The following is an 18698-nucleotide window of genomic DNA, read 5'->3' as shown; positions in this document are numbered from 1 at the left end:
TTTTTTTTTTGTTTGTTTTTTTCTTTAATGCTGTTCTGGCTGTAGAAAGGTGGACATTTGAGCTTCCCCAGAATGGCAAAACTTATGTACCTATGCCCATTAGATATGAATGCTGGACTTGATGGACTTTAGGCCTTACCCAGCATAACCATACTTATGTACCTATGGTATAAATACACAGGAAGTGAGTGAATCCCCTTCCAATTGAAAGAACACTCTGGAGTGAAGGCGCATAGAATGAAAATGAAAAAGGACAAACTTGGAAATTACCTGTAACGAAAAAAGTGAAGTTGTGCCACAGCCACTTGGTGAAGGCAGTGTAGACAAGACTGTATCTGAATTCAAGAAAGCTTGATATAACATCAGGTCTCTAAGGAAGAGGAAGAGATAGCAGATGGTATGTATAGGCATACTGGACCAAACCAGGATGTTTATAATCTGCCAATGCTGAACTGATAGAGTAGAGACAAACACGAGTAGATGGTTTGAGGACCGTCCACTATCTTTAAGTGAAAGGATGACTTTATTCTCTAAGTGACCATATGTCCTGTAAAAACCAGAAGAAAGCTAAAATGAAATATGAGAGGCTTCAAGGCAGTTGGAAAAGAAGGGAAGACATGAATAAAGCATGCCTGCTAAGGCAGCTGAGTGACTGGGAGCTTGGTAGACAGGACTGTCCCTCAGAGAATATGAAAGAGCTGATATATCCCCATGGCATCTGAACAATATACTGTATGCCTCTAGAGAAGGCTTCTTAAAGTCGGAAAAAGAAAACACTGTATAACACTACAGCCATTGAGAGTGTCTCTTAAGTTCTTAAAACACTATATAACATCATAGGCATGGAGTAAAATGCTTGAAAGGAACTAAGATATTATGGTCAGAATTGCAAAGTACCAATCAATTGACTCTTAGGCAATGTAGTCCTATTCACCAGGGAATGAGAAAGACAGAAATTTACTCTATGCCTATAGAGAAAGTTTCTAAAGTTCTTAAAACACTATAATACTACAGCTATTGAGGAAAATGCTTGAAATGAATTATGATATTATGATAAGATGTAGATTTTCCACCAGGCAATGAAAAATGACTGAGCACCAGAAAAAACTAGTGTTAACAGCCCCGTGATACATAGAAATTTAAAACAAGAAAAGCTTGTTATATATCCATATATGAAAGGAGCCCCCTTTCAACCAAATATTGCCTGCTGATGTGAAGAGCATTTTAGAATACGCCGTTCAGCACATACAAAAGTGTACACATCTTGGAGCCGAACTGCTCTATGAACTGCAGCCTTACCTTCAGCAGAGAGATCCCCGACTGATAAGATGGAGGGAGAAACAAAATGGCCGCCGTTCGCTCCACTGGCCCTGTGGCGATCGTCGACAGCGCGCCCGACACCTCCGAACAAGTGGAGCCCAGTGGAACGGCGAAGAAACAACAGCCGGCGAAAAAGGCAGCACCGAAAAACTGGAGGCAGCACCGGACCCGAAGAAACCTTGAAGGGAGAGCAAAATTTACACGTTCCGGCTGCGTGAACTGCGCGACGCTGACCGACAGCAGCTGTTTGAACTTTTAAGCCATATCGGAAAAAACAGGTGGCCGCGCTTACACGGTTCGCACCTTTCTTTTTTTTTTTTTTTTCATTTGTTTAAACTGCCGCCGCCAAAACGCAAGAAAATGGAGGAAATTAAATCTGACGAGAAAAATCGCTGTTTAAAGTCACAGATACTGAATTATTTTCTTCTGTTTGTTTTTTTTTTTTATAACCCCTCAATCATAATAAAACACTGGAGCTGCCTGCTCGTTAGAAGTCTGGGGAAAGAAAGGCTGCTTCTTTGAATTTCCTTTTATTTGATTTAATTCTTTTAAAGCAGCTACCTGTTAAAAGTGGCTGCCTCTCCCAAAGACGGTACACCTTTCCAGAGAAAGGGACGGCCCTTCCCTGCTAAGCCAGGGAGATGGGGAGGAAGGGGGGTGGACTCGAGACACCCGAGTTTAACACCCCCGAGGCTGTCAAAGAAAGAAGAGAAAGGAAACCCTGTCAAGCCTCTAAATAAGATTCCAGGCACAGAAGAATTATCACAAATATCTGTAATATCTAAAGAGAAAAGGAGAGAGACTAATGGGCTCACTTCCTACCTGCTGGGAGACTGAGAAAATACTGAGGCTAAGGTCACATGGCCAGGGCTCCTATTGGCTCTCTAGAGTCAGAGTTTTTTCTCAGTCTCCACCTGCTGGTAGGCGAGCACAACCCATCAGTCCAATCCTGGTCCGGTCCGGAGGGACGCTAAGGAAAATTGAAATTACCGCAAGGGCCACGCGGTAACCGTGCGGTAACTCCAATTTGGAACGCGTAGGCGCCTATGTAGCTTAGGAAAATGGATCCTATAATCTGGGAACAAAACAAACAGGATTAGTAGTAATTATTAAAGATTAGATTGTGGATCCTTGATTCTTTAGTTGCAGATGCAGTGACTCCAGACCTGCTGAAATAAAGCGCAACAGGATTATTGATATTCCTCCAATGATCTGTTCAAGTGGCCCAATTCAAAAAAAAAAAACTTTATACAGTCAGCACTGCTGTCATCCACATAAATACTTTTGAATATTAGGCTGAAATTAAAGGAAAAAAGCATTACTGTACTTTAAATCATACAGAAATGAATCTGTCAGTAGAAGGGATTCTCCCTCCCTTACTCTGCATAAATAGGATAAAAAAGGTACCTGCAACATCTTTCCTATATCTTTATTTTACTTAAGCCCCAGAAATGATTGGTTGGCTGGGGATCCCTCCCCATATCGTCTATTCATCTCTCCTGAAACCAATAAGGGATCAGTTTTTAATGAGATCTAGTTACCTAACTAGGAAAATTCTCTCACGCTGAGTTTCAATAGGTGACCATATTTAGCTGCTCATTTTGTAGACATTTCAGAGCACTCTAGGATCATAGGAACAAGCACAGGGGACCTTTTACAAAGCTGCGGTATGCACTAACCAATGTTCAAATCCCCCTGAATGCTATCCCCCCCACCAACTCTGCCAAGTCCCTTCTACCTGTCACTAACCCAACCCTCCCGCACTCCAGACCCCCCACCTATCCCCAGGACTTACCCACAGATGGTCCCTAGTGGTTGAGTGGCAGGGGGCAGAAATGGTCCCCTTCTGCTCCCAAGGTAGGAGTCCCACCCCATCCAGCTCTGGTTCAAGAATGGTGTTGCTGACCCCTAGCTGTAGTTTTGTAGTATTACTGCTAGGGGTCAGCCTTCCATGTAAAAGTAAAACCACGCTAGGTGCTTTTCATAGCTTAGTAAAAGAACTCCTCAGTCTTTGTTCTAGGGTGGACAGTTTGAAAACCTGACCCTTAAATCTTTACATTTCTAATTAAACTGTTTTGAATGACTGAAACCCAAGGTGGAGGAGTAGCCTAATAGTTAGTGAAGTGGGTTTTGATCCTGGCAACCTGGGTTCGATTGCCACTGCAGCTCCTTGTGACCTTGGGCAAGTCACTTAACCCTCCATTATTCCAGGTACCAAAACTTAGATTGTGAACCCTTTAGGGACAGAGAAAGTACCTGCATATAATGTGTACAGTGCTACATACGTCTAGTAGTGCTATAGAAATGATTAGCAGCAGTAGTAGTCCTCAACAGGAAAGCCATTTCTTTTAGCCCTTACATTGAGTCCTAAAACAAGTTACATAGGGGATAATTTTCAAAAAAGCCATTTGACCAGATAAGTTGTCTGAAAATTGCCCATCCACTACATGAATACAGGGATCAACAATGCACATACTTTTACCAAGGGAAAAAGTACGCAGGTTTGGAGACGAGGGCACCAGCAAAATGCCAGTTTGGCATTTTCAGAACTCCACGTGTTTGATACACAGCCAAAGAAAAATCAGGTTTGAATTTCCACCGGTACTTTTTCCCTAGACAGTTTTCTAGTAGAGGTTACATATGTACTTTCCTTTTCAGTATTTATGGAAAGTCCATGTACAAAAGTACCTACAGGTTTTCTATCTATCCATAGTTTTGAAAATTGCCCCAGCAAAGTACGAGTTCTTGCCCCCAAAAGCTTACAAACCATGGAGAATATCTAAGTTGCAGAGAAACAAGTCAGTTTTAGGGAATGTCCTTCACTCAAAAAAAAAAGGACGTCCCTGACGAGCACTTGGATGTTATGGGGTTTTTTCCTTCCAATTCCCTCACAGCAGCCCCAACAAGAGGTGCAGACCTCCCTTTAGGTTTTCCACGGTAAGGGGATCGGAAAAAGGTAGTGCATCGCATCGCATACACATTTTAATACTAATTTGCTCTTTTACATTCCGTTTTCGTTAGCTGCTACCGTGACAGGGAAATGGCTCAGAGAACCCTTTTGTGCATGTCCCGGTTTACTACTTGCACGTTAAACTGGCTAGAACCAGTTTAAAAACCACGTTGCTGGCTTGTTAAGTTTAGTGCATCTGGCCCTGAGTGGCAGTGGTCGAAATAGGACTTAAACTAGGTTCTCAGGCCACCCTGACCCTAGCAGAATCACTTGTAATAGAGACACTCACACTTCGGTGGGGAGTCTGTCTTCTGTATGCTTATCTACCAATGGCCAGAGAGGTTTCATTTTCAATTAGAATATATGGTAATCAGATTCAGTCCATTACAAAGTGGTATCTTTGAAGAAACATACTTCATACCCTACCTCTGTTATGAACTCAGACTCTGTCAGTACCAATCCACCAGAAACCCTTACCCTTACTCACATCCCCCTCTTACTCACATCCCCTGGACTAACTTTCAATACCCTACACCAGTGGCGTACCAAGGGGGGGCGGGGGGGCGGTCCACCCCGGGTGCATGCCGCTGGGGGGGGGGGGGGTGCTGCGCGCCTGTCGGCTCTTCGTTTTCATGCTCCCTCTGCCCCGGAACAGGTTACTTCCTGTTCCGGGGCAGAGAGAGCATGAAAACGAAGAGCCGGCAGGCGCGCGGCCCCCCCCCCCCCAGCGGCGTGCACCCAGGGGGGGGCGTCGCGCTGTTCCGGGGGAGGGGCGCTGCACCGGGGGGGGCGGGCGCATCGGCGATCCGCCCCAGGTGTCAGCCCCCCTAGGAACGCCACTGCCCTACACAGCATCACTTTCAAAGCACAGTCCAACTTGAAACCAACACTTAAGAAAGGCAATCTTTGTGATCTACCTGGACTAACTTTCAATACAACTGCGTTGGTTACAGATTTGCAGACACCAGTAAGGCTGAGGCTCATCTCTTGAAACACTTTTGTCTTCAGAGACACAAAACTTTCTGTTGTTTGGCCAATAAATTCTATCACCTGCTTCATTTTAAAGGTTCCGATCTGATGCGGTGCAAATGAAAAGATCACATCCTGAAAAACAAATGGGAGCCATCTTATTAGGTTAACCATGCAGCACGCCCAGTAATACTGTAGGATTCTGCCAGTCACAAAAGGACTGATTCATCATTCTGTTTACTGACGACAGTTCAACGCATTTCATAATCCTCAGTCATCTGAACCTACTTATTCATGCAAATCACAAAATATAATACCAGTTTATCTGATTTTAAACTTTTGTACAGATCTATGTAACATTAAGGCATAGCAAGCTTTCATGTGTTATGTATTTATTTTATTTACAAAAATGTATAGCCCTCTTACCTGAACCTCAGCCATTCAAAGTAGTTTACAACATCATAAAATATAATTTAAAAAATCAATGCAATGTCAAAACATAAGCAAATCAACATAAAAAAGCAGATCAACCTCTTCATCCTCAACCCATCCCCACCTCCCATTATTGACAATCAAACCTGCAGCAATAAAAAGGCCTTTAGCAGTTTGTTTCCTAAAATTTAGTTTCAACAGTTTTTATTAATGAAGAACAAAATTTATATTTACATGTTATAAGTACAATTGCAATCAACCAGTGAACATTAGCTTCAATAAATGTTGACTATTACACACCTTCATTAATTTTTTTTTAACTTTTATCCCCCCCTTTTTTTCCTGATACTTAACATTCTATTCAACAAGGTTTATTAATAACAATTTGACAAAAACTCCTTTCCCCTGCTAACTGAGTCAAGACTCCGACATGCAGAGGTCTTCTAAAACATTCAAATTCCGCTATCCCCATCTAAGCTTAAACATGTATCTCCCTTCCCTCATGTTTATGTACAGCTCCAACAATCATCAGTGTTGGGGACTTCGACAAAGCGGCCATCCTTGGAGTCTCTGCACATGGATATAACTTCCCGACCACCGACTCCATAATCAGCTTGTCATTTCATCCCCAAAGTCTCCTACATTCGAAACCCCCCCCCCCCCATTCTAGTTATGCAACCAACCACCAAGCTTCCTCGGCTAAAGTGACTCTTCAACCCAGGGAATAGCCAAGCTCCCCACAACAAAAGGGCAAGGAGGGCCTGAACTCTGATGACCCTCCCCCCAACGTGCTGCACCTCTTCCCTTTGTTATAAAGACACCCCAGCCCTAACTAATTCCCCTCCCATCCCCCCCACCCCAACCCCCTACTGCCTCCTCACTAATTCCACCAATCCTCTAATGGGAGATTTGATATGCCCCTCTATCTACCACTGCCTGCATCAGGAGACTCTGTCAAACCTCCAAGCTTATTTAGAATATGGCTCCGGATTTTAGGTGCCAATGAATTAATGTATCCTTCCCAAACGAGATAAAAGCTATGCTGGGCCCTGGGGCCACGCAAAGAGTCCTGGAGCTCCATTAGCAGCAACGCATGGAAGCGATTGCGCTAATGCCAAAAGGAGAGGGGCTGTCTCGTGTCCAGTAAACTAATATACATTTTTCCCCAATTATTTCACAGAGTGGGGGTTGCTGCCAACAAGCCTTTCTCATCACCCTCACGGCAAAGACACTCAACAGAGAGCCTTGTAATGACAGTAATGTGCATCAACTCAGTTTGATCCAGAAGTAGGATAGCTTATTTTATTTATTTGAGCAGATTTGATAGACCACCTGTGAAGAAACAGTATGTTTTAAGCCTGTAAAATGTATCAGATATTTTCCTGCATTAATTATGTCCTGAAGTGTATTTCTCCTATTTGGCCATCAGGTGGTATTTCTTTGCTGTAAAGCTATTACAGCGAAACAAACATTCTTTTCTTTAGTTTTAGCACACAAACAGGAAACAAGAAGCAGTATATGTTTGAAATTTTCTTGTTCTGGACTCTGATTGACCTAGGAGCTCATTTTCATTTGGAGAGTACTGGCTGATCAACACACCAGCAGCACATCTTCTGCCTTTTTGAGAAGTTTGCAATCACTGGTTTGGGTTCCCTGAAGCAGCGAATGGCAAGACATTCATGTATTTCGTGTCACTCAACAACAGTCGGGGCAAAGATTTCTGGAACCAGTTCATGCATTCACACAGATAAGTTGTTATTACTTATATTTGAGTTGTATGTACTGAGGGTTTTTTGGTTCATATAAGTATCATGTAACACCTTAGTGCTACCTTTAGCACCCACCTGGGGATAACCCTGTGACCACCTAGAGGGTCTAACCCAGCACTGCTCAGGCCTGCCTGCACCTATAATGACATACCCTCCACCCACTTGCTGGGCCCTGCTTGCCTCTAGGCGAGTCTCCCACCTGCAAGTTATTTCCCTGGTGGTTTCTAGGGACACTGGGGCCACAATCCTAGGAGTCCCACAGTTCCCAGAAAACCATTCACAGACTGAGAACACAAACTGCCAGGATTCTTAGTCCAGGACAACAGAGCTAACAAATAGGTTTATTATCAAAAAAGTAGAGCGACGAACAGTAAAAGTTTTAAACAGCAAACAGTAACATGTAAGATAACAAAGATTTAATATTAAAGCTAACTAAGCACTTTTTTACTACTTAAAAAGTACCTGGGGAAGTCAGGATAAATAATTCTGCCCTATAACACTTTTCTTCCCTTCAGTGCATTTTCTTTGATTGGCCAGCAGATGGTGTTTGACCTAAACATAGTAAACATAGTAGATGACGGCAGAAAAAGACCTGCACGGTCCATCCAGTCTGCCCAACAAGACAACTCAGTTATTTAAACTGTTCACAGGAGTGGAACAGGGTCTCAGTGCAGAGGTCTACTCCCTCCACACTGGGGAGTTCTAGCATATTCTGGGCTAGGTCTCTGACTTCAGGGCCAATCAGGGCACAGTGAATTAGCACTAAGGGTGTTTGGCCAATGGCACTGCAGGTTACTTTTCCCCTCAGGGATTTTCCTCTGTTCCTTTGGGGAAGGTAAGCTAAAAATGAAAACAGACTTCTGCTACAGCTAATTGTACAGCGCTGCGTAACCCTAGTAGCGCTTTAGAAATGTTAAGTAGTAGTAGTAGTAGTAGTATATTGTAGAGGTCCTCTTAAAGATTTGTTTAATAAATCCTTAGAAATGGGAGAGGTTCCGAGGGATTGGAGAACGGCGGAGGTGGTCCCTCTTCACAAAAGTGGTGATAGGGAAGAAGCTGGAAACTACAGGCCGGTAAGCCTCACTTTGATTATTGGAAAAGTAATGGAAGCGATACTGAAGGAAAGGATAGTGAATTTCCTGGAAGAAAATGAGTTGCAAGATCCGAGACAACATGGTTTTACCAAAGGGAAATCGTGCCAAACGAATCTCATTGAATTCTTTGATTGGGTGACCGGAGAATTGAACCGTGGACGTGCTATAGACGTAATCTACTTAGATTTCAGCAAGGCTTTTGACACGGTTCCCCACAGGAGGCTCTTAAATAAACTGGATGGGCTGAAGATAGGACCCAAAGTGGTGAACTGGATTAGGAACTGGTTGACGGACAGGCGCCAGAGGGTGGTAGTGAATGGAGTTCGCTCGGAGGAGGGAAAGGTGAGTAGTGGAGTGCCTCAGGGATCAGTGCTGGGGCCGATTCTGTTCAATATATTTGTGAGTGACACTGCCGAAGGGTTAGAAGGTAAAGTTTGCCTATTTGCGGATGATACTAAGATTTGTAACACAGTGGACACCCCGGAGGAAAACATGAAAAAGGATCTGAAAAAGCTAGAAGAATGGTCTAAGGTTTGGCAATTAAAATTCAATGCGAAGAAATGCAAAGTGATGCACTTAGGGAGTAGAAATCCAAGAGAGGCGTATGTGTTAGGCAGTGAGAGTCTGCTAGGTATGGATGGGGAGAGGGATCTTGGGGTGATAGTATCTGAGGATCTGAAGGCGATGAAACAGTGTGACAAGGCGGTGGCCGTAGCTAGAAGGTTACTAGGCTGTATAGAGAGAGGTGTGACCAGCAGAAGAAAAGAGGTGTTGATGCCCCTGTACAAGTCGTTGGTGAGGCCCCAACTGGAGTATTGTGTTCAGTTTTGGAGGCCGTATCTTGCTAAGGATGTAAAAAGAATTGAAGCGGTGCAAAGAACAGCTACGAGGATGGTATGGGATTTGCGTTACAAGACGTATGAGGAGAGACTTGCGGACCTGAACATGTATACCCTGGAGGAAAGAAGAAACAGGGGTGATATGATACAGACGTTCAAATATTTGAAAGGTATTAATCCGCAAACAAACCTTTTCGGGAGATGGGAAGGCGGTAGAACGAGAGGGCATGAAATGAGATTGAAGGGGGGCAGACTCAAGCAGAATGTCAGGAAGTATTTTTTCACGGAGAGGGTGGTGGATACTTGGAATGCCCTCTCGCAGGAGGTGGTAGAGATGAAAACGGTAACGGAATTCAAACATGCGTGGGATAAACATAAAGGAATCCTGTGCAGAAGGAAGGGATCCTCAGGAGCTTAGCCTAGAATGGGTGGCAGAGCTGGTGGTTGGGAGGCGGGGCTAGTGCTGGGCAGACTTATACAGTCTGTGCTGGGGCTGGTGGTTGGGAGGCGGGACTAGTGCTGGGCAGACTTATACGGTCTGTGCTGGGGCTGGTGGTTGGGAGGCGGGACTAGTGCTGGGCAGACTTATGCGGTCTGTGCCAGAGCCGGTGGTGGGAGGCAGGGATGGCGCTGGGCAGACTTATACGGTCTGTGCCAGAGCTGGTGGTGGGAGGCGGGACTGGTAGTTAGGAGGCGGAGATAGTGCTGGACAGACTTATAGGGTCTGTGCCAGAGCTGGTGGTTGGGAGGCGGGGTTGGTGGTTGGGAGGCGGGGATAGGGCTGGCCAGAATTATACGGTCTGTGCACTGAAGAGGACAGTACAAATAAAAAAGTAGCACATATGAATTTATCTTCTTGGGCAGACTGGATGGACCGTGCAGAAGGAATGGACTGTTCAGAAGGAAAGGATCCTCAGGAGCTTAACCGAGATTGGATAGCAGAGCCGGTAGTGGGAGGCGGGGCTGGAGGTTGGGAGGCGGGGATAGTGCGAGGCAGACTTATACGGTCTGTGCCAGAGCCAGTGGTGGGAGGCGGGACTGGAGGTTGGGAGGCAGGGATAGCGCTGGGCAGACTTATACGGTCTGTGCCAGAGCCGGTGGTGGGAGGCGGGGATAGTGCTGGGCAGACTTACGGTCTGTGCCAAAGCCGGTGGTTGGGAGGCGGGGCTGGTGGTTGGGAGGCGGGGCTAGTGCTGGGCAGACTTATACGGTCTGTGCCCTGAAGAGCACAGGTACAAATCAAAGTAGGGTATACACAAAAGTAGCACACATGAGTTGTCTTGTTGGGCAGACTGGATGGACCGTGCAGGTCTTTTTCTGCCGTCATCTACTATGTTACTATGTTTTTCTGCCGTCATCTACTATGTTTACTATGTTTAGGTCAAACACCATCTGCTGGCCAATCAAAGAAAATGCACTGAAGGGAAGAAAAGTGTTATAGGGCAGAATTACAAATCACAAAGCATGAAAGTTCCCACCACAATAAATTTATGCAATTTCCCCCAGCTTCTTAATTATACTGACCACATGTTTGCATTTGGGTTCACGCCTGGACTCCTCACATAGGGGTATGTCTACTAAAAAAGAACTAGGAACGCATGCTAACAGGAGATGAAAATTTTCCTGCACGCTAAGCCTATTTCCAGCGTGTCCAGGAAATAGGACTAGAGGCTGACCAAAACCAAAATTGAAAATGCTGCCAAAACTGGCTAAACACTTTCGACCAAAACTTATCAGCTGGTTTCCGCTGAAGCCAAAACTGAAAACTAAAGGTTGATTGTGTGAATGTAAACCAATGAGGTCTATTGGGTAAAATCAGAGCTTGCAGGCAGCAGCCCTCTGCTAAACCCACAGATTATTACCCTCCAGTCCCAGGAATTACAAGCACAGGTTGACAACTGGGAAAGCCATTTTAACAAGGATTTCACAAGTCTGGCACATTTAGGCTCCCAAGTCAATGCAGATGTAGTTAAATGTCTTCTGAGACAGGCAGTGGTGTGCTGGAGCAGGCTCTCACAGGCTCCCAAGAGCCGGTTTTAAGAATTTTTTAAGAATTTTGGGAGCCGGTTGTTAAAGTAGGGCCCTCCATGGCTACTTTAACAACTGGCTCCCAAAATGTGGGCTTGGGCCCCCTGCTGAATTCTCTTTTACTTTGCTGGTGGGGATGCTGAGCCCTGCCAGCCAAGTAAATAGACTACTGCTGCTCCCCGCTCCTTGTTTCCAGCTCTGGGCAGCAGGCTGAGACTTCTCGAGCATGTGAGAGAAGTTCCAGCATGCTGCTCAGAGCAAGACGTTGGGAGTGGTGGCTGCCAGCAAAGGTATGCCTAGCGTGCCGCACGAAGGGAGGAAGAAGAAGAGAGGCAAGTGTTGCCCCCCCCCCCCCCCCCCCTGGCCACCCCTGGCACTTCCAACTGCAGAGCTGGCTATGTCCGGAGAAAGAGCCTGTTGTTAAAAATTTACCAGCACACCCCTGGAGACAGGATCTTTCTGAGAATATGTAAACAAAAATCATGCTTACCCACTGTGCCCAAGTAACATGAGAAAGTAGCATTGCGATGTTTCCCGATTTGTATTTATTTTTAAAACTGATTAAAGACAAGCATAGTATAGATTCTTCCTAAAATAGAGTAAAGGAATCCAGATACTGGTTTACACTGTGGACATTATTCCAGCCTGATGCACAGTCCAGAATTTAAAAAAAGCCCATTGACGTTACTGAATGAGGACTATATGTTTTGAAAAATTACAAACAAGAGCAAAATATTTCTCAAATTTATTTTCTAATATATAAACTTCATGTCATTGTAATATCAGTTCCCTACTAACTCTAAAAGCTTCTGCACATCGCAAGTTTGATTAAAACGCTGCATCTTCATGATACCCAACAGAGCCTGGAAATTCTTTAGAACAATGGTGTAGCTACGTGGAGCCATGAGGGCATGGGCCCCCCCAAAAAATTTCCTGTGGGTCCCCTAGTTTTGCTGGCGGGGTCCCCAACCCCTGCCAGCTGAAGCATCTCCAGTGCCGCCACATTGCCTGCCCTGCTCTGTCTTCCCCTCACGTCCGGCATGCTCAATTTCACTAAAAGGAGACTGCAGGACGTTAGGGGATAACAGAGCAGGGCAGGCAATGCAGCGGCACTGGAGACCGGTGCTGGACAATGCTTCAGTTTGCTGTGGCAGTGGGTGGGGAGTGGTAGGGGCGGGGGGGGGGGGGCGGCAGGGCAGCAGACCAAAATGTGCCCCCCACCTCAGGCTCTGGGCCCCTCCCACCGCGAGGTCTGGTTACGCCCCTGCTTTAGAATCACCTAAATAGTATCCAAGCCAGAATAAATTTAATAATTTAACAATGAAAGACCATATTTTACCTCCAAGCAAAATAGCCTTCAGCAGGGGCATAGCCAGACCTCAACATTTGGTGGGTCCAGAGCCCAAAGTGGGGGGGGGGCATGGTTTGGCATGCCTCCCTGCCGCAACCTCTGCCCCACCACAACCCCACATACCTTGGCTGGCGGGGGTCCCCAACCCCCACCAGCTGAAGACTTCCTCCATCTTGTTCTCTTTGCATTGTCTGCCCTGCTTCCCCTCACATCGTGTGCATGCTCGGTTTTAGTGAAACTGAGTATAAGCGAAGTGTAGCACATGCTCAGTTTCACTATAACTGAGCGTGCTCGTGACGTGAGAGGAAGCATGGCAGGCAACGTGCAGAGAACAGCACTGGAGAAAGGCTTCAGCTGGCAGGGATTGGGGACCCCTGCAGCCAAATCAGGGGCTCCGGATCCAATTTGGAGAGCCCAGGCCCCCCAAGGTCCCCTGTAGCTACGCCACTGGTCTTCACATACATGGACCTCACCTAAGGAAAACTAAAACTAAAAGTCACAGTGCATTTATAATGGCTGACTTTGCACCATGCTTAGAGTGACAGTTGATGTCATTATCTCCATGGAGAAGCTAATTCCTTAGGAGATTGTCATCACAAATTTAGAGATTTAAATTTCTGCTAATCTTTCATATCAAAAGCATTTCTCTGAAGCATTCTATTTATTTTTTATTTTTCTTATATTTGTACCCCGCGCTTTTTCCCAATCATGGCAGGCTCAATGCGGCAGGCAATGGAGGGTTAAGTGACTTGCCCAGAGTCACAAGGAGCTGCCTGTGCTGGGAATCGAACTCAGTTCCCCAGGACCAAAGTCCACCACCCTAACCACTAGGCCACTCCTCCTCCTTACCATATAAACTGCTATGCAAGATAATAACTGTATTATTTGCAATCACATTACAGAAAAATAAAAACAAGAAAACAAAGAGTAGCTCCCCCCTCCCTCCCAGACTACCTTACAATTGCTTGCAGTCTAGTGGTATAGTCAAGGCAGGAGTGATCACCCGTCGTTCTTGCCCATGTCAGCTCTGTTCTCAAAATGGCTGCTGTAACCTCTTGCGGTAGTCTTACGAGATTGCCACTAGAGGTCCTGGCAGCCATTTTGAGAGCAGAGCCAGTATGGGCAGGAGCAACTGGGGATCACGCCTGCCCTGACTACTAATACTACTAATAGCATTTATATAGCGCTACCAGACGCACGCAGCGTTGAACACCTGACATAGAGAGACACTACATCCAAATAGTAAGCCTGAGGGGGGCACTCCTGTTTGGAGGGGAGGGGGAGGAAAATTTTCGGCTTCCACTGAAAACACGGTTTCAGCCGAAACCATGGCTATAGCTTTTTGACCGAAATCAGACAGAAAAAGGATTTTTGGACCACTTTCGGCACCATAACCGAAACTAAAATTTGGTCAGCCTCTAAACAGGGCATTTTCAAGTCTTTCTTTTTCAGGATGTGTGCTAGTGTTTACATTTGTGCACTAACCTGAAAAAACTGACGTGGGAACACTTACCAGGTTCCCGTGTTTGGACACGATAACCAGTTAGCGCACAATGTCGAAGCGCTAGTTAATAGTGCACCCATGCCCATTATCTGCCCCTGAAACAATCCCTCCAAAAAAGAAATACAAAAATACAGGTAACGCATGCTTAGTGAATGCAAAAAGGTTACTTACCGCAAAACGCTTTAATGCACTTTGCAATAAGCGTTTTCATGTGCGCTATGTGTGAGTTAGGGCTTAACGCACTTTAGCAGACATACCCCACAGGCTCTCTCAGTTTGACTGTATTCCCACACTGGGAGGCTTTTTACTGACTAATGTGTTAGGGGAAAATGTTTTACTATACCTGTGAACCTCCTAGTTGAACCTTTCCTTTTGCAGGGCAGGCACTAAAATGAGATATCTTGCGAAAGTTGAACGTCAGAGGGAGTAATTCGGAGTCGTTTGTCAGGGTACACAAGGTATCTATGCGTTCTCCAAGCAAACATGCCTTAAACTTCAAGACTTTTCCTCGACTGAAACTTAACTTGATGGGGACTCCCGAACCTATTACAGCCAACTCCACACACTGCTGGCTCTTCCCTGTGCAAAATATTGAAAAGCATGCAAGGGTGAGTCACATCTCAGAAATACAAGATCCATCAATCTTGACTTTAAAAGCAAACAGACATTTACATTTATTCTCTGTGATATTTCACTAAACTTAAGATTTCTGCCAATATTAGCGTTGCATAGAGGGTTAGCGGAGAAGCCCCGATTTTTGTGTACTCAGGAGAGAAATAGGGGGGAAAACCTCTCCAGTAGTAAAAGAGCTCAGTCATCTGTGAGTGTAGAAAATGGAGGACATGGTCCGTGTCAACAGTGAGGGGCATAATCGAATGGGGCGCTCAGGTTTTCCTGAGGGCGTCCCTGCAGAACGGCCCCGTGAAGGGGCGGGGAAACCGCTATTATCGAAACAAGATGGGCGTCCATCTTTCGTTTTGATAATACGGTTGGGGACGCCCAAATCTCAACATTTAGGTCGACCTTAGAGATGGTCGACCTAAATGTTGAGATGGTCAACCTTAGAGATGGTCATCCCCGGTGTTCGGAGATAATGGAAACCGAGGACGCCCATCTCAAAAACGACCAAATCCAAGCCATTTGGTCATGGGAGGAGCCAACATTTGTAGTGCACTGGTCCCCCCTCACATGCCAGGACACCAACCGGGCACCCTAGGGGGCAATGCAGTGGACTTCAGAAATTGCTCCCAGGTGCATAGCTCCCTTACCTTTGGTGCTGAGCCCCACAACCCCCCCCCCCAAAACCCACTCCCCACAATTGTACACCACTACCATAGCCCTAAGGGGTGAAGGGGGGCGCCTACATGTGGGTACAGTGGGTTTCCGGTGGGGTGTGAAGAGCTGACATTTACCACCACAAGTGTAACAGGTGGGGGGGATGACCCTGGGTTCACCTGCCTGAAGTGCACTGCACCCACTAAAACTGGTCCAGGGACCTGCATACTGCTGTCATGAAGCTGGGTATGACATTTGAGGCTGGCATAGAGGCTGGCCAAAAAAAATTTAAAGATTTTTTTAGGGTGGGAGGGGGTTGGTGACCACTGGGGGAGTAAAGGGAGGTGATCCTCGATTTCCTCCGGTGGTCATCTGGTCAGTTCTGGAACCTTTTTGAGGCTTGGTCGTGAAAAAAATGGACCAAGTAAAGTCGACCAAATGCTCATCAGGAATGCCCTTTTTTCCATTATCGGCCGAGGACGCCCATCTCTTAAGCATGCCCCAGTCCTGCCTTCGCTACGCCTCCGACACGCCCCCGTGAACTTTGGTCGCCCCGTGATGGACTGCAGTTGAGGGTGCCCAAAATCGGCTTTCGATTATGCCGATTTGGGCGACCCTGAGAGAAGGACGCCCATCTCCCGATTTGTGTCCGAAGATGGGTGCCCTTCTCTTTTGAAAATCCCCCTGATTGTGTGTACTGTAAACATGCAATTAATGCTAACCATGTATGGGTGAAAAACATTGATAGGCAGTTTCATTTAAAATCAAAGACTGATTGTAATTGTAGGAATGTAGTTTATGGCATTCGCTGCCCGTGCCAATTGGAGAAACTACACGGAAAGTTAAATTGTGAATAGCGCAGCATTTAAGTAATATAAGATTGCAACGGCAGGACACCCCCTCTGGTTGATCATTGGTTGTTACATCATCATTCTATTCAGGATTTTCAGTTTGAAGTTCTCTTTCAAATTGAAAATGGGAGGGGGAATTTGGAAAGACAATTAATACGGAAAGAGCAGAAGCTGATTTATGATTGGAACACAGTTGAACCCTGTGGATTAAATAAGGAAATTGATTGGCCTCTGCTAATGGCTATATAAAGGAAGGGGGGAGACAACCCACCTGCAAATTGCAGGAAATGAGGTAGTGACACTGGATGCTGAATGGCTCTTAGTGGTGTGCCTGACAGATATTAGAGGTTGCATAAGGTATGTAAATTATTACATAAAGTCTCCTGATGAAGTTATAAGGAAACATAGCCAGTGTTGGGACCAAAAAGATATATGGGACCAGAAGAACTTTTAAAGTATAATTTGATGGAGTTGATAACTGATACCCTATACCTCCCCCAATGATCAGCAGGACATACAGTGGATTTACTGTTTGGAAATTTGGCGCTCCTGATTAGGGGTATGCCACAGATTTAAAAGAGGTTATGAAATAGACTATGGACTTCCAAAAAAAAGCAACACTGGGCCTTCAAGACTAGGACAACAGGAGTACTTTATTAACAGGTGACCCGACACAGGCCGTGTTTCGGCGCCAAAAGGACGCCTGCCTCAGGGGTCAGAGTATTGATATGGTAACGTATGAGTGATGAAGCTCAAATGCCTTAATAAAATAAACTGTCTCCCAAAATATCCGTTGTAGCGCGAAAAACGCTTGCTCTAACAAAGAGCCTTCTCCTGTGCACCGAAAATTGTTAAAAGCCAGGTGCACAGGAGAAGGCTTATCACTCATACGCTACCATATCAATTGTCTGACCCCTGAGGCAGGCGTCCTTTTGGCGCCGAAACACAGCCCGTGTCGGGTCACCTGTTAATAAAGTACTCCTGTTGTCCTAGTCTTGATGGTCCAGTGTTGCTTTTTTTCTAGATACTTTGGTTGTATGCTGTTTTGCCCTCTCTGTTTGTATAATATACTATGGACTTGCAATTTCCTATGGACACATTATAACTGTTCTGATTTCAACAATAATTATTGGAGAAGGACATTTGGGCATTGTGTATATTAATCTCAATAAAGACTTCCTGTTACATTTTTTAAAAAAAAGGTATATTCACCTTGGAGGTGATCATACTTATGCTAATATTAGAATATATGCAGATGTTGAAGTCAAACTTTTTCATATGTAAATCCACAGCTTTTTTTGAGGGGGTACTTGGGGGTACTAAGTACCGGCACCTTTTCCATTCCCTGCTAAAATTGACCCATGGACCCCAAGTTTTAATGAAAGAGCTCAGGCTCTACACACCAATTCTGCCTTGTCATAGATTCTGTGACTGGTTGCAGGGGCCCTGGCTATTGTAGGCACCCCACCCATGAAAAGTGGCCTGGCATTTGAGAACCGGCACCTTTTTCACTAAAAAAAATGCACTTTGTAAATCTTTTATAAACAAAATCTTTCCTTGGACTAATATTTCTAGCACAGGGAAATAAATGCCATTTGCACCCTGGCTGGAAGATTCAGAATGATCTCTTTAAATAAAAAAAGAATAACATCAATTTCCCTCTGTATATATACAATGAAGACATACTTGAGGTACGCAGCCTATCAGCATCCTCAGCACGGATAAAGTCATCTCTGTCGCCTACATGTTCAAATTTCAAAAACAGAGCATAGTCCTGTTGGATTGGTGGTTTTCCCATCATAAAGTCTTCCTCGTTCTCCCTGTAATAATGAATTAAATCTATTGTTAACAGCAGTTTTTCAGCCACAGATGTCTCATTTAAAGAACAGAGCACAACTGTCTTCTGGGCACAGAGTCCATGATTCAACAAATTTAGCACAATGTATTTAACAATCTTCCAATAAATCAAGAATATTATAAGTATAGAAATTTCCTTTTTCAGAAGAAAAAAACATCTCTTTTTAAAACTTAAGGGGGGTAGATATTCAGCTTTAACGCTGACCGTCACTGGCTAAATTAGCCCTGAATATTCAGTGCCAGGCCATATGTGGGCACCAGCACTGAATAATGTTGGGTGTCCTGCCCACTGGAGCTTATGCAAGTCCCCAAATACCAGCCAGGATCCAAATAACTTTAAAATCCTCAATCCTGCTCCCCCTCCCCCCCTAAACCAGCAATAGTACCACGTAAGGCTGCCAAGAGAGGTTACTGCAGCCATTATTTGGAAGCCACCACTAGGGGCTGGAGCAAGTAGGC

The 18698-nt window shown here is 45.2% G+C and overlaps 1 protein-coding gene across 1 annotated transcript in view; it reads right to left on the bottom strand.

Moving 5' to 3' along the window:
- The window catches only part of LOC115459189 (cilia- and flagella-associated protein 47-like), a gene marked incomplete at both ends in the record, with an annotated part of 99995 nt that extends 81793 nt beyond the window's left edge, over positions 1 to 18202 (bottom strand). Inside the window, 3 exons of the mRNA XM_030189050.1 lie at positions 5188 to 5374; positions 14600 to 14835; positions 18069 to 18202. Coding sequence (XP_030044910.1) covers positions 5188 to 5374; positions 14600 to 14835; positions 18069 to 18202 — 557 coding nt within the window. The remainder of the gene's footprint in view (positions 1 to 5187; positions 5375 to 14599; positions 14836 to 18068) is intronic.
- Between the last annotated feature and the right edge of the window lie 496 nt (positions 18203 to 18698).

The sequence above is a fragment of the Microcaecilia unicolor genome, unplaced genomic scaffold, assembly GCF_901765095.1.
Source record: "Microcaecilia unicolor unplaced genomic scaffold, aMicUni1.1, whole genome shotgun sequence".
NCBI lineage: Eukaryota > Metazoa > Chordata > Amphibia > Gymnophiona > Siphonopidae > Microcaecilia > Microcaecilia unicolor.
The sequence above is the reverse complement of the archived record's forward strand: the minus strand, read 5'-3'. Positions and strand labels throughout refer to the sequence as shown.